Below are 13,582 nucleotides of genomic sequence, written 5' to 3'. Positions count from 1 at the left end.
TATTCTTTTCTTTTCTTTTCTTTTTCGTTCCCAAATGGCATATGATTTAAATCATAATTGTTGTTTTAACACTAGAACCACTCTACCGACAAAATTACTTTGGTATATTTAAAATAATATACCTCGTATAATTATAAGTGTGTATTTCTCTGTCAAAAACGAGGACAAACAAAAATAAGTTAAAACAGAAGATGAAACAAGGAATTTATATAAATTGATCATATGTATATATAATAATAATAGACACAAAAAGTTATTGACGCCTTGAGAAAACATGTGATGAAAATTTTAAATAGAAATTTTTTATATAATTAATAATAATAAAAAAAGAAAAAAAGGAATTATAAAACAGAATCGTAATCAGTCGTTATGACTGACTTGGTAAATCTAGTGTTAAGGATTTCTAGAAGATGAAACAAGGAATTTATATAAATTGATCATATGTATATAATAATAATAATAATAATAGACACAAAAAGTTATTAATGCCTTGAGAAAACATGTGATGAAAATTTTAAATAGACATTTTTTATAATTAATAATAATAAAAAAAAGAAAAAGGAATTATATAAAACAGAGTCGTAATCAGTCGTTATGACTGACTTGGTAAATCTAATATTAAGGATTTCTAAATGATATAAAAGATTTATATATACGTACATGCATATATATATATATATATGAAAAAAAAGAAAAGGATAAAAAGAGAATAACAAAATAATTAATATTTTAAAATAATAGCTATGTAAATTTTATATCTTTAATTATTTGTCTTTTGTATTATATATACATATATATATATATATATATATATATACATTATATGCAGTCTTAAACTTGCATAAATTTCATATTGGATGAACATGATTTCAATTTATTTAAATATAACATTAAAAAACTGGAATTTGACTTCGATGCACATCGACGATATCGTCGTCCAAGGTAAGTAAAATCATAAATGAGAAAAACATCGCGAATGCTGATAAGAAGTGCCAAATATCGTGGGAATCGAAAAAGTTTAATAACACGCAAGGTTTATTAAAGAGACGTGATTGGGCAGGTGTTAGATTCCAGGATATTGTTTTATGTATGAAGAAATATAATGCAGCTGCCCAGAATAAAACTGCGAATACAATATACATTAACGGTTTAAGCAAAATTCTCTCCTTATGGCACAACTGTAAAGAAAAAGAAAAAAAAACAACAATAATTATTATGTTACAAAATAATAAAGACAAACAAAAAAAAAAAAAAGAAGAAAACAAATTACTTTTCGATAATTACCTTCATTATGATAAAATAATGTATATAAAATTAAATATGGACATCAAGATTGCTAATAAAAATGTAGCAAAATTTTTCTCATGATATAAATTGCCGTAAACCGATAAACCGATGTTACACAAATTTGCTACAACGAGCATTGCAAATCTTCCAGCGTAAAGTGGCCGAAATAAATATGTCACTCCGCAACGTGCATCATTTTTAAATGTCTACGAAAGAAAATAAGTGATGAGATACTTGGAATCGAATCATTTAACAAAAAAAAAAAATAAATAAAAACAAAGAAATACAAAACACATATACACATATATACATACACACACCCCGAGAGAAAAGGCCTCTGTTACATCGCCAACGTCCAGATAAGAGAAACTGTGCGGTTATACGGCACAGCAAGGCAAACAATGCGTGGCGTAAATATGGCCCCAAAATAGTTGGACCACTCAAAACGCCGAGTATCCGAAAAGTATGATGAGGGCCAATATTCCAAAAGTAACCGGGAAGGCTCTTAAATACAACAAATATATAAAAATCATACACAAGAGATAGACTACATATATTCATCACATATAATTATACAATACACAATAACAATAAGAAACTAAAAAGAACGATTATACATAAACTAGTGTATCGGACAGTCGATATATACAAAATAAGGTAATAATAATAATATTTCTTAACAAAATAATGTAAAAAGAAGAAAATATTAAGAAGCATAAGAGATCACGTGATATATTACGCAACTGAAATGACTACGACTCGGACAAAGGTGATAATTCCTGAAGAACGCCGTCCATAATAAGCGGCAAAACCATTGCATAAAATTATCCATAATGCTGTGGTTTTCCATAACATTTTGTGTTTAGATTATCCGACTCGGCTAGTTCTCGTGAATACGTTAAAAATATAAATAATAAGCCGAGTAAAAACGGATCCCGCAAGTAGAAAGACATGAGGAAAATCTGAGATGAATCCCCAATGGAATGAGCACATAAGAAAGGTATAAACATAGGGGCGCGGATTTCCGGTAGCATGAAACACTCGTTCATAGGTTACGTGAACTATTGCAAGACAGGGGTGAGAAGTGAGATAGGAAGGGTGGGCGGGGTAGGCAACAGATGGTAATGCGGTAAGGGTAGAGTAGCATAATATAAGGGGGGAGGGAGGAGGGGGGTGAACGGGTGGGGGAGGGGGGGGTTTATGGGACTGGTCCGACACAGTGATTAGTGTGGGGTTAGGCTGGTTCTGTGTGACAACATAGTCACAGAAACAGGCATGAGAAACGCGCAGAGATAAGCGGATAATGGTTGTCTCGAGGTCAGTACAGACATACCGTATACTTATAGTTAAATAACCTGAAAGAGCATCCTCCATCATATCTATGTCGTCCTCGTCCAACGAAGAATCTTCTTCTACCGTTGCCCATTGACTAGGACCAACCTGAGAAAATAATTTTTTCTAATAAATAAAAATCGTCAAATAATAAGGTAGAAATTTAATGGATTTCTTTTTTTAAAAAGAATTTTTTGTAAACATCATCGTACCGCTTCAACGGTTGAAGGACTTTGTAAATTTTGATTAAATTCATTGTTCCTGTCGGTTAGCAATTCTTCTCGAACTTTTCTACCTTCCCTAATTTTACCTACGACCACTGCTATCACGCAGCATCCGCAAAACATGACAATAACAAATATCGCTATACATGATGCTACAATATAATCTTTTTTCGTAATACTAGAATGTACAGTTAATGTAACATTTTTATTTCTAGGCGAACTGGTGCTGAGCACGCCATTACAATCCGTATCATCTCCTTTAACAACTAGTACAACAAAAAATCCTGAAGGATATGCTTCTTTCTGAAAAAACAAATTATTTATATATATATACATATTTGAATTATTTTGAAATCGTTATTATGTTACTAAAAAAAAAAAGAAATACTTACAGATACAGTAATACCACCTTTTCGACTTATAGTTTGCCAATATCCAGAAAATTCAATATTACGTTCCAAGTCAAATACTGGACACTACAAAATAATTTATATTAATAGTTGCATTTTATAATACATTAACAAGAATTTCATATAAAAATCAAACAACTTACGGATACGTTTTGTATAGAAAATGTCATGCAAATATCATTATCTGATTCAATGCTAACAATCACGGATGAACTTTGAGATTCCTCTGGAAATATATAACTGTAATATATAGGCTCGGAAGGAGAAATTTCAACACTTCTTTTCTCATCTGTCCTGTTTTAACAAATAAAAAAGAGAATCAAATGAGATTAATAATAACAATAAGATATTGAAATAATCATTTAAAAAATCAATGTACAAATAATACAATTAAAAATTACCTTATATTAAAATCTGTTTCCTCTGCTACACTAAGATTAAAAAATATATTTGTATGACTAGCTGTAGATATACTAACAGAAATAAAATCTTGGTCATCCGCATCATGATAACTACTTTTATAATACTTTGTTGAACATAATGTTCGACTAGTTTTGTTATACTTCAATGGATCAAAATTCACACTTTCAATGATAAGAGGAATTTGCCATGATAAAATTCCTCGATCTTGTCGAACAACTACGATTAAAGGAAGATCAGAAGTAGCATCACTTTCCACTTGTATTCTTGCAGTTTTTAATAATGTGTTCTAAACACAAAATCATATCAATTAATTGTATATATATTTTTGTTTTTTAAAATAATAATAATAATAATAATAATAATAAGTTGATATACTTTACATTATTCGTAGGATATAAGAATACATATTCAATGGTATTATTTATTGTAGCATCATAATTCTGTGTATAGTTAGCTGATACAACGATTGGAGTAAAGGATGTTTCTAGTAGAACAGCCTTAGTTTTTAAAATGCTAATAACAATCAACACTGTCGATGATATAAGGAATTTCCACATGTCCGTTGTTGTACCTACTTAAAATGAAAATATTAATTATTAGAGATGAATTTATTTATAAAAGATCTAGATTATTTTACCTGACGTTGATTAAACATAAACCCTGTTTACTAAAACATATGATGAATATAAATTCATATGCAATATTATACTTTTATATGGAATATATAAAAGAATTCCTGTAAAATAAGGATTTGTAATCAGTCACAGGGACTTCCCATAAGCAAATATGAATCATCCAAATGTTTACACTCACACAAATCTTATTTCATGACGTTGTCATTCATTGGTTTACTTATTCATAATTAAAATTGTTTAAACGTAAAATAAATTATAATAACAGATGCCTTTTAAACAATTATCGTGACAAATATATTTAATTACGTTTCATACAATTGTGTCAAATTATTGAATGTTTTAATTTGACAGAAAATGATATAACCGGATTTACATGTGTCGTGAATTTAATATAGAAAAGAAAAAGAAATAAATAAATAAATGATAAAGTACAGAATTATTGGTTAAAGACGTTTAAACAAACGTTTTCATTGTAAAGAAAAATTCCGACAATTAATAAAACAATTATTGGAAGAAAAGATCATTCGTCGATGGATAATACGTCGCCATATTTAAATTACCTATATTTTACAATTAGTTAAATATTTAATTGTTGTTAAATCACTATTATGTTGAATTGAAATTAATCATTTTAATAATAATGATAAATAGTAATATTTGATAAAATAGATTTATCAATTAATTCATAATAATAATTTATTAATAATTAAATAGTTTAATTATTCAGACAATGTTTTCTTTTGAACTCTGTTTTTTGACATTTGACATATGCAACGAGGTAAAAATATCTCGAATTAAAAAACTCGATATAAACATAACTCGAAGTTATCAATATACTGTATCGATATATCGAAATTTCGTTGTTCGTGTGGATGATTCGAAAGTCATCTCGAATTTATTACAAGTATATCAAAGATGGCGGCTACCGTTGTACAAAAGGATGTTCCTACATTTTTAAGATCAAAACAAAATGTTTCGGATAAGGAATTGGCCGAGGAGTGGGCGGAACTCGATAATCTATACAAAAAAAAGTAATTTAATGATAATTATTAATATTATTGTTAAGTTTAGAATAAGTTAATGAAATGCATTAATTCTTACGACCCGGTGACTTGCAGGCTTTGGCATCAGCTAACTCTCAAATTGGAAACGTTTGTAAAACATCCATTATTGCAACAAAATGACAATCTTATACAATTGTATGTTAATTTTCTGTCAACGTTTGAAAGCAAGTAAGATTAAAGATAATTTTTGTATTTCTATTTATTGGACAAATGTTTAACCTTAATTCTGTGTTATGTTTCATTAATTATGACGTTCTCTTTTTCCTATTTTTTTAGAATAAATCCATTATCCTTGGTTGAAATAATAGCACACGTTATTCAACAATTTCAAGATAAACAAGAAGCTATTCAATTTTTAGAAAAAACAGAATCCAAAGTTAAAAGCAATAATGAGGCTGTAGCTTTGTGCAAAGTTCTAACGGGACAGATCTTACTCGATAAATTAAATAATCAAGAACAAGCGAAGAAAATTATAGAAGATGTGGAAGTAATGCTCGATAACGCAGATGGAATTACCACTGTTCATGGGAGATTTTATCTTCTCGCTAGTAGATTGTATAGATTACAAGGAAAACACGCAGAATATTATCGTACTGCATTAAGGTTTGTTAACTAAAATATTATATTTTCCTCTTTTGAAATCTCATAGCGCATTACAACACAATCTTAATTTAATTCTATAGATACCTGGGATGCATCGATTTAAATAGCTTGGATAGACAAGAGCAAGAACAGCATGCATTTTTCCTTGGATTAGCCGCACTGTTAGGAGAAGGAGTTTACAATCTCGGTGAATTACTTGCCCATCCAGTTTTAGAATCTTTGAAAGATACACCCAACTCATGGTTGGTAGATTTACTTCAAGCATTCAATGCCGGTGACATTGTTGCCCTAGAAAAATTAAAACCCCAATGGAGTAAAGTTGCTGACTTAGCGGCACAGGAATTAAAATTAAGACAAAAAATATCTCTTTTATGTCTCATGGAAATGACTTTCAAGCGACAAGCAAACAATCGACAGTTAACATTTACTGAAATATCACAGGAAACTCGTTTACCTTTAGGAGAAGTTGAATTATTAGTTATGAAAGCTCTTGCTCAAGGATTAGTACGTGGTGCTATTGATCAAGTTGCAGGTACCGTTCATATGACTTGGGTTCAACCTCGAGTATTAGATCGTAGTCAAATCGCTGGTATGGTTCAACGACTTGACGGATGGTGCAAAGATGTTAGTTCAATGGAACATTTATTAGAATCCCGAGCATCCGAAATACTAACTCTTTAATTAATAAATAACTTTTTAACTTCTCACAACTTATTTGCAAATTGTACTTTTATATCTTTTCCAATGATGGAAGAAACAAGTTTTTACATTGCAGAATATTTAAACTATGTTCAATTAGAGGTAAACGAAATAACCAATTAATTAAAAATAAAAAAGAAAAGGTAAATTTAATTTACAGATAACACATTGAAAACTACAGTTTCATCATTCTTCTTAAGCAATCTATATAGTTTTGTTTATATAATGTATCAATAAAAAATATTATTAGTTATTTATTTACATAATTATTAAATAATCAATTTGGTCATCAATACGTTTCACAATGAAATATTTTTTAACAATTTAATTTTTATGAATAACTCAAACTATTGAATAAATTAAAAATGAATTATATAAGTAAAGTATTTAATAATAGAATATTCTACAAGAAAAGAAACTTTTTCTTTTTTAATTTTCTATATTATTATATTTAGTTATATATATAAATTAATTAAATGCCTAATTGATATTAGTGACATGTGGCGACATCTTGCGTCAGGGTTAAGTAGGATAAAACAGCAGCATGTAGTGTTACGCATATACGATCTCAACATAAAAGTGAGTAATACAATTGTTGCGTATTAATAATGTAATTAAAATAATTATTTAAATATTCTCTCGTTTTGTAAAAGATAAAAGTTATCTTTCTTTTTTTATTATATTTTCTTAAAGGTTGAAATTAGCACGCGATTTTTTACAACGATCAGTAACTAAAATAATAAAATAATAGGTTAGAAACAATTGTGTTTTCTTAATAATTAGACAGTTTAAAGATTCGTGACGTGAATTAAAAATTAAGTCTTTTGTGATAAAAAGATTTAATATATAATTAATAATATTTTTTTCTTGTCATTGTGAAACAATAATTAGTATTCACATTAAAATAAAAATGGATAACATACTCGCGTTAAAACGACCCAAACCTAGTGACAACGAGGAAGAATTATTTCAAATGCAAGAAGATTTTATACAAAACAAACTACAACCATCAGCTAAAGTGATCAATTTCAGAAATTCAAATATAGATCAAGCTAATTCTGTACAAAATTCGACGACTAAGTGTGCAGTTAATTCAAATAAAAAACAATCTAAATTTGCGATATCGAAGAAACAAAAACTAGAAAAAGTTTCTACGTCTCAAAGTACAGGTGAATTATTAAATGCAAATGTCAAAGAAAAATTGTCTATAAATTCGTCTACGAATACTTGCGATGTAGTACAGGATATACCTATAGATCGATCAAAAATAATTCTTGGAAATATAATAGAAAAAAAATTGGATGATGTGTGTGCGAAGGATATGAAATATAGCTTCGATACAAGAGTTAATAATAATTCAAAAATTGCCTTCCCAGAAGTATTCGTGTCTGATAATTACATGGTATTTACATAAATATATTATTATACGTTATTATATTAATTTAACTATTCTCAAATTTCAAGCTGACACTCAGACGATTAAATACATTAATTTGTAAATTTTATATTCATTTTAGAGTACGTCAGATAAACAGAGTTTATTTTCACTAAAATGTTCACAAAGGAAAGTTGCTGATATTTCTACTAAAATGGAATGCGAAGAGGAGTTTGATAAAACGAAGAACGAAGGTTCTGACATTGCATTGAATTTAATAGAGGAAGAAGTTCATCAAGAAAATTTGGAAAAATTGAAAAAAATGACAGAAGAAGAAATACTAATGGAAAAAAAGAAGCTTGAATCGTTTCTCAATCCAGATATAATAAATTTTATAAAAAATAGAAGAAAAGTAAAAACCAAGATGGAAGTAAATAAACCAGATGTTCGATCAGGTGATCTGGGTGGGGACAAATGTGTGAGAAATAAAAAAAGTGATTCTTCGTGTTATGAAAAAGCCGAAGCTATGGAATGTGAAAATAATATAGAAAATGTACCAAAGCCTTGCAAAGAAATTCTAAAAGAAGCAAAAGATAAGGGGTGGATTCATTTGGATTCCGTAGAAGTTGATAAATTAGATTGGATGAAAGATATACCAGAAGCGAAGGAAGATAAATCTGCACCCGATGAGCCTTACAATGCTCGATTTGATTTTAAAGGTAATTTTAATTGACATATAATTATAACATATTTTACTTTAATATGCTTATATATTTATTTTGTATTTTAATAGGTTTATTACTTCCATACAAAGATGAGAGTTTATGGGATAATGGTCTTCATCATCACGGAGAAGAACCAGAACGTCCTGGCTATTCTTTGCAAGAATTATTGCAACTTAGTAGATCTTCTATGAAACAACATCGTTCTGTCGCTTTGACTACTATAGCCAATATTTTAGAAAAAAGTAGTAAAGGCTGGTACGACAAAGCTTTGTCACCAGCACCGTTAGTTACGTTGAATCAAAATAATTTCTTACTTTTATTAAGATTTTCGTTGGATGATTCAGCTGAAGACGTGATTAAGGCAGCTCTGCAGGCATTAAGAGCATTTATTTTTAACGAATCAGATGAGATCTGTTTGGATAAATTGTTTGGTTGGAATAAATATAAAGAACCTACTTTGAAACCTCCACCTTCTGATATCAAGGATGAAAGTACATTGAAGGACCACGAACTCTTACAAATAGATGCTGTTTCTGCACTTCTAAGATCAGATATTATTTTAAGAATTAGGTATAATATTTGTATTCCTTATTAAGTTAACATAATTTATAATAATCTCACAAATTATATATTTTAGATATATCTTGGGTATTAAATTATTTCCAACCGTTGGCTTGGCGTGCGCTCTGGAAGTATTAACTCGTCTTGCAAGATATTCGCATATAGTTGCATTGAATATTGCAACTACTCCATATTTGTTGGATACTATAATTAACAATTTAATGCCCTTATCTGTTAGCGGGATAAGTAAGTGTACAGAAACATGCAGATAAATAGAATTATTGTATCCTTAAAAAATGTTAATATTGAGATTAACTAATGCATTTTTATTTTAGATTTCAAGAATCCTGATATTCCACTAGTCGAGAGTGTACGTTTGTGTCGAGTTTTAGTTTATTATGGTGGAAGAGCGGTTGCTGAAAAATTAATTCGATTAAATGTCATTCAGTGCATTCTATCTTATGTCGAAGATCCAGCAACAACCGAGTAAGATTATACAATTTTAATACTAGTATTTTCTTTTTTTTGACATTGATAACATTTATTAAATTCTGTTTTAGAATGACTTCTGGAATTATGTTGAGAATAGAAAGCTATAGACTTTGGAAATTGTTGCTAAATCACAATTTAGCAACGAACAGCTTAGATGGTGTACAATTAAGGCTTGCAATGGAGTTAGAACATTTTTTAAGCAATCACGATATCAGAAAAGCTTCAGAATACGAATGTGAATATGCAATTGCAATTTTAGCTGTATGCAGTACCTTGCATACACTTAAGGAGAAAATGTTGTTACTGTTATCAAAATGGAGTTCACAACTATTTTCATTATCATCTCCTAATGTAAGTTTTTGTAGTAGTAAAGTAAAAAATGTAACTTAAATTAATATAATTATTTATAATTTTACAGTGGCCCGCTTTAAAATTATTTTCACAAGCATTGCTAGCTGTTAACGATTCAAAGCCCTCGGAAATTAATTGGGTTTCGAATTCAAATATATTTTCAGAATTATGGTAAGTTTCTGTTTTATTATATCTCAGTATTAAATTAAGAAATACTTTCACAATATAAAATAATAATATTTGTTCATATTTTTAACAGTTTTAATTCCAATTTATTGAGTACCTGTACACCAGCTGTTGAACGAGAACCATCCTTTCTGCCAAATCTTGGAGTAACGACAGAAGAAGGCCTATTGCAACCGATTATGTTTTCTACTTGCATTCCATTTCTATCAGTAATACTGGATAAGTTTCGTCACGAATCCTTTGAAGAAGGTATTCTGAGGATATTCAATCAATCAGGTTTTATAAAATATATTCAAGAACTTGAATCAACTAATTGGCATTTGGAACGATCGTGGTATACGCGAATAGAGTATTATTTTCTTACCAGTGTTGTTAAAGCTGCACAACTTATTACTAAACAATTAAATTCCACGATGAAGCGTAATATTTGGAAACTATCTATTAAACTTATATCGGCGTTACCGGGAGACTTTTCCGATGATGTGGTAGATATGTTGAGAATTGCTTTACCCAAAGAAGAATTAAATATGGAATCAGTAACTAATGAACTATCGCAATTAAATTTAAATAACGCCAATAATTGTGCGAACCATGAAATAGCTACTTTGTATAAAAAGTACATTACAACAAATTCAGATTGGAGTCAAGCAGCAATGCCTAAAGATTGGTTCTATTTACCTTTGGTACATATTTATACAAAGTGTAGAAATAATGAAAGTATTACGGAAGAAGATGCGAATAATATCTTAGTGATATTAGGTTTAGAAATAACTTCACCTGATTTTGTTGCAACGTTATGTCCAACGTTAAGATTCAGTAGGCTGGTATTAACATATCTGTGCGATACAATTTATTTAAATAACGATATATCCGTTTTATTAAACATAGCAATGGAAGAATTGGTGCAAAAGTATCACACAAAGTTAAATTTTACTAAAGATTTACCAGGATTAAATTCTTTCGTTGATTTGTTCACCGCTATGTGCGAACACTTTTGCTCTACTTCTTATGGTGATAATAATTTTGCTACAATATTATTAATTCCTATCGCACAGAGACATGACGCGCATTACAGAAAATTATTGTGGTCTGAACATGCCGGAGTACTCAGGTATTTGAGATTACCTTTGAACAAGTTAATGATTCCTTTAAACGAATATCTATATCCTCTGGAAGAAGACACGTCGTTGATAGAAACATATATAACAGTACTCGTTAGAAATACAATTAAACCAGAATGGTGTCCTGTACCATATACAATCGCACTTCATCATTCAGCTATGTATTTAAAGCGTACCTCTAAATTAGCAATTAAAATGAGAACACAATTAGAAAAAATTCGTGATCAAAAGTTGATCGATAAATTATTAAATTACAAATCGCCAAGACTGTAAAGGAAAATATTTGTTAAGGATAATTTTTTTGTAGAAAAGACAATATTAAAACCTAAATTTTATTGAATCGTTATTTATTCAGATTTAACAGATAGAGTATTCGCATTAAAATATTTTTACAAAATATAGAACTCGTAAAACAATATCTAGAAATGTTGTTAAGCTTTGAAAACATGAGTTTTTACTTATACACTAAAAAGAATATTTATTTCTAAGAAACTTGTACTACAAAACTTTTAAAAAATAATACGCAAGTAAACAGTGCAGATTTGTATTTCATAGTAGAATTTCAATACTACACTCGCAGGTACAACTCATTGAAAATATTCATGTTTCTAATGTTTGATAATAAAGAATAGGAACGATTAGTATTAAGCACAGAGGCACTGTTTGGTCATTTGAGCTGGTTTGAATATCAATATTAAATACCTGATCAGTTTAACGAAGATAATTACAAGAAATTTACAGAAAATTATCAAACGAAACTTTGTAGAAATAATATTTCTTGTGATATCAGATTTTTTACAAATATTTTTCGTATAATATAATTATATTATTGTTACGAAGCCAAATATTTAAATCAGTTCGAGCATGAACGTTTTGTGTAATAAAAATCTTAAATAATAATCATAGCAATGATTATATTATCTCGAAATTTTAATTAATATTAATATTTTCATAAATATCAAAGAACAATTTGATGTTTTTATTTTTAATTTTTAATTTCGAGAGAAGATTATTTGTTTAATGAGTTTTGTTCGCAATACTGTGTACATGTATATCTATATAGATTGGTCTCTTCTTTCTTTTTCTTTTTTTGTTAACAGCGAAAAGCACATAGCCAAAAGTATGTATAATATATGACAAAGATTACGAAGAATCCTATAAATCTTATTAGATATTATATCTTTTGCGATGAAAATATATATATGTCAGCGTTGGTTTGTATAATTTAGTTAGTCGTTTTACAAAGTAACGCCAACATATAAATACAGGGTGGGGCAATAACTCTATCTATCTTGAATATCCTTTTTTTCTTTACAATCGTATTAAAAAACTTCAAAGGAAAAAAAATTGCATTATTTCAGAGGAAAAATTTAATAGTTGAAAGAATTTTTTCTTATGGTTATTTTTTTAATGAAATTTCAAGTTTATCGAGAGATGTTTCTTTTTAAATGAAAATTATATAGATTTTTTCGATATTCTTGTAGAAGAATTCAAAGTGGACAGAATTATTGCTTTACCCTTTATATTAGTAATTCTTATTTTGAAAATATTCCAAGTACATTAGACATACTGATTTTATTTTCAATTTACGAACTGATATGTTGTTCGATGTGTGCGAGAACGATCGTGTTCAATAATTCTATCTTAAATCATTTTTTTAAACGCCTTTCTTTTTTTTCTAATTCAAAATTATTCAGTGCTTTTTTTTATATATTAATTATCATTAGAATACATTATGGGTTGCATCGATATCTTGAAAACATTCACATTTCGCGGGCTTATTTCATTTCAGATATTTCAAATTATTTTGGCGTAGAATTAAAAATTAAACGCATTGATAAATAATTACATATACGTATTAATATATGTTAATAGTAATTACGATTTACGCTTACACAGATAGTAATTGCACTCCATTGAATATTATCATTCAAAGCAAGCATTTCGATCATCAAATTATAGAACTCGTTTTGCAAATACATTTATGCAACATTTGTTCTATTAATCATTCACGTAATGTGGCAGAACATCGAGAAAGCATTACATAAGCATAATATTATCTTGTTCTGTCATTTCCCATGTTATTTTTTATAT

General features: G+C 28.7%; 3 protein-coding genes across 4 annotated transcripts; 2 read left to right on the top strand and 1 right to left on the bottom strand.

Moving 5' to 3' along the window:
* Window positions 1-853: 853 nt before the first annotated feature.
* LOC122524202 (SID1 transmembrane family member 1-like) lies at window positions 854-4,581 on the bottom strand. The gene is given in 12 exon segments (XM_043646332.1): window positions 854-1,178; window positions 1,285-1,325; window positions 1,328-1,493; window positions 2,027-2,066; window positions 2,621-2,727; window positions 2,832-3,146; window positions 3,236-3,319; window positions 3,397-3,547; window positions 3,655-3,962; window positions 4,057-4,250; window positions 4,314-4,412; window positions 4,490-4,581. Coding segments are annotated over 10 exon segments (1,677 nt in total). The 5' UTR covers window positions 4,234-4,250; window positions 4,314-4,412; window positions 4,490-4,581; the 3' UTR covers window positions 854-890.
* Window positions 4,582-5,194: 613 nt separating this feature from the next.
* Window positions 5,195-6,934, top strand: LOC122523837 (26S proteasome non-ATPase regulatory subunit 13). The gene is made up of 4 exons (XM_043645739.1): window positions 5,195-5,342; window positions 5,430-5,543; window positions 5,652-5,978; window positions 6,059-6,934. Exons 1-4 carry the CDS (start codon window positions 5,227-5,229, stop codon window positions 6,657-6,659), a joined length of 1,158 nt encoding a protein of 385 aa, XP_043501674.1. The 5' UTR covers window positions 5,195-5,226; the 3' UTR covers window positions 6,660-6,934.
* Window positions 6,935-7,094: 160 nt separating this feature from the next.
* Window positions 7,095-12,388, top strand: LOC122524289 (RNA polymerase II-associated protein 1). Of its 2 annotated transcripts, none has more exons than XM_043646449.1 (9): window positions 7,095-7,256; window positions 7,569-8,079; window positions 8,195-8,771; window positions 8,846-9,347; window positions 9,415-9,584; window positions 9,674-9,824; window positions 9,899-10,181; window positions 10,249-10,352; window positions 10,441-12,388. In XM_043646449.1, the coding sequence occupies exons 2-9, from the start codon at window positions 7,588-7,590 to the stop codon at window positions 11,759-11,761; spliced, it is 3,600 nt and encodes a 1,199-aa protein (XP_043502384.1). In that variant the 5' UTR covers window positions 7,095-7,256; window positions 7,569-7,587; the 3' UTR covers window positions 11,762-12,388. The 2 variants fall into 2 exon arrangements, with proteins under 2 accessions (XP_043502384.1, XP_043502383.1); XM_043646448.1 differs by having other exon boundaries at window positions 7,371-8,079.
* Window positions 12,389-13,582: the final 1,194 nt, after the last annotated feature.

Source organism: Polistes fuscatus, unplaced genomic scaffold (genome assembly GCF_010416935.1).
Source record: "Polistes fuscatus isolate 324 unplaced genomic scaffold, CU_Pfus_HIC Scaffold7, whole genome shotgun sequence".
NCBI lineage: Eukaryota > Metazoa > Arthropoda > Insecta > Hymenoptera > Vespidae > Polistes > Polistes fuscatus.
Note: the sequence above shows the minus strand (reverse complement) of the source record. Positions and strands in the feature narration are given on the sequence as shown.

What these genes read in the sequence shown, in the direction of transcription:
- LOC122523837 (XM_043645739.1), top strand. Translation starts at nt 5,227, where the DNA reads ATGGCGGCTACCGTTGTACAAAAGGATGTTCCTACATTTTTAAGATCA. An exon ending in CTGTCAACGTTTGAAAGCAA is followed by an intron (nt 5,544 to 5,651) that starts GTAAGATTAAAG and finishes CTATTTTTTTAG; the next exon opens with AATAAATCCATTATCCTTGG. An exon ending in TATTATCGTACTGCATTAAG is followed by an intron (nt 5,979 to 6,058) that starts GTTTGTTAACTA and finishes TTAATTCTATAG; the next exon opens with ATACCTGGGATGCATCGATT.
- LOC122524289 (XM_043646449.1), top strand. Translation starts at nt 7,588, where the DNA reads ATGGATAACATACTCGCGTTAAAACGACCCAAACCTAGTGACAACGAG. An exon ending in TGCTCGATTTGATTTTAAAG is followed by an intron (nt 8,772 to 8,845) that starts GTAATTTTAATT and finishes GTATTTTAATAG; the next exon opens with GTTTATTACTTCCATACAAA. An exon ending in GATATTATTTTAAGAATTAG is followed by an intron (nt 9,348 to 9,414) that starts GTATAATATTTG and finishes TATATATTTTAG; the next exon opens with ATATATCTTGGGTATTAAAT.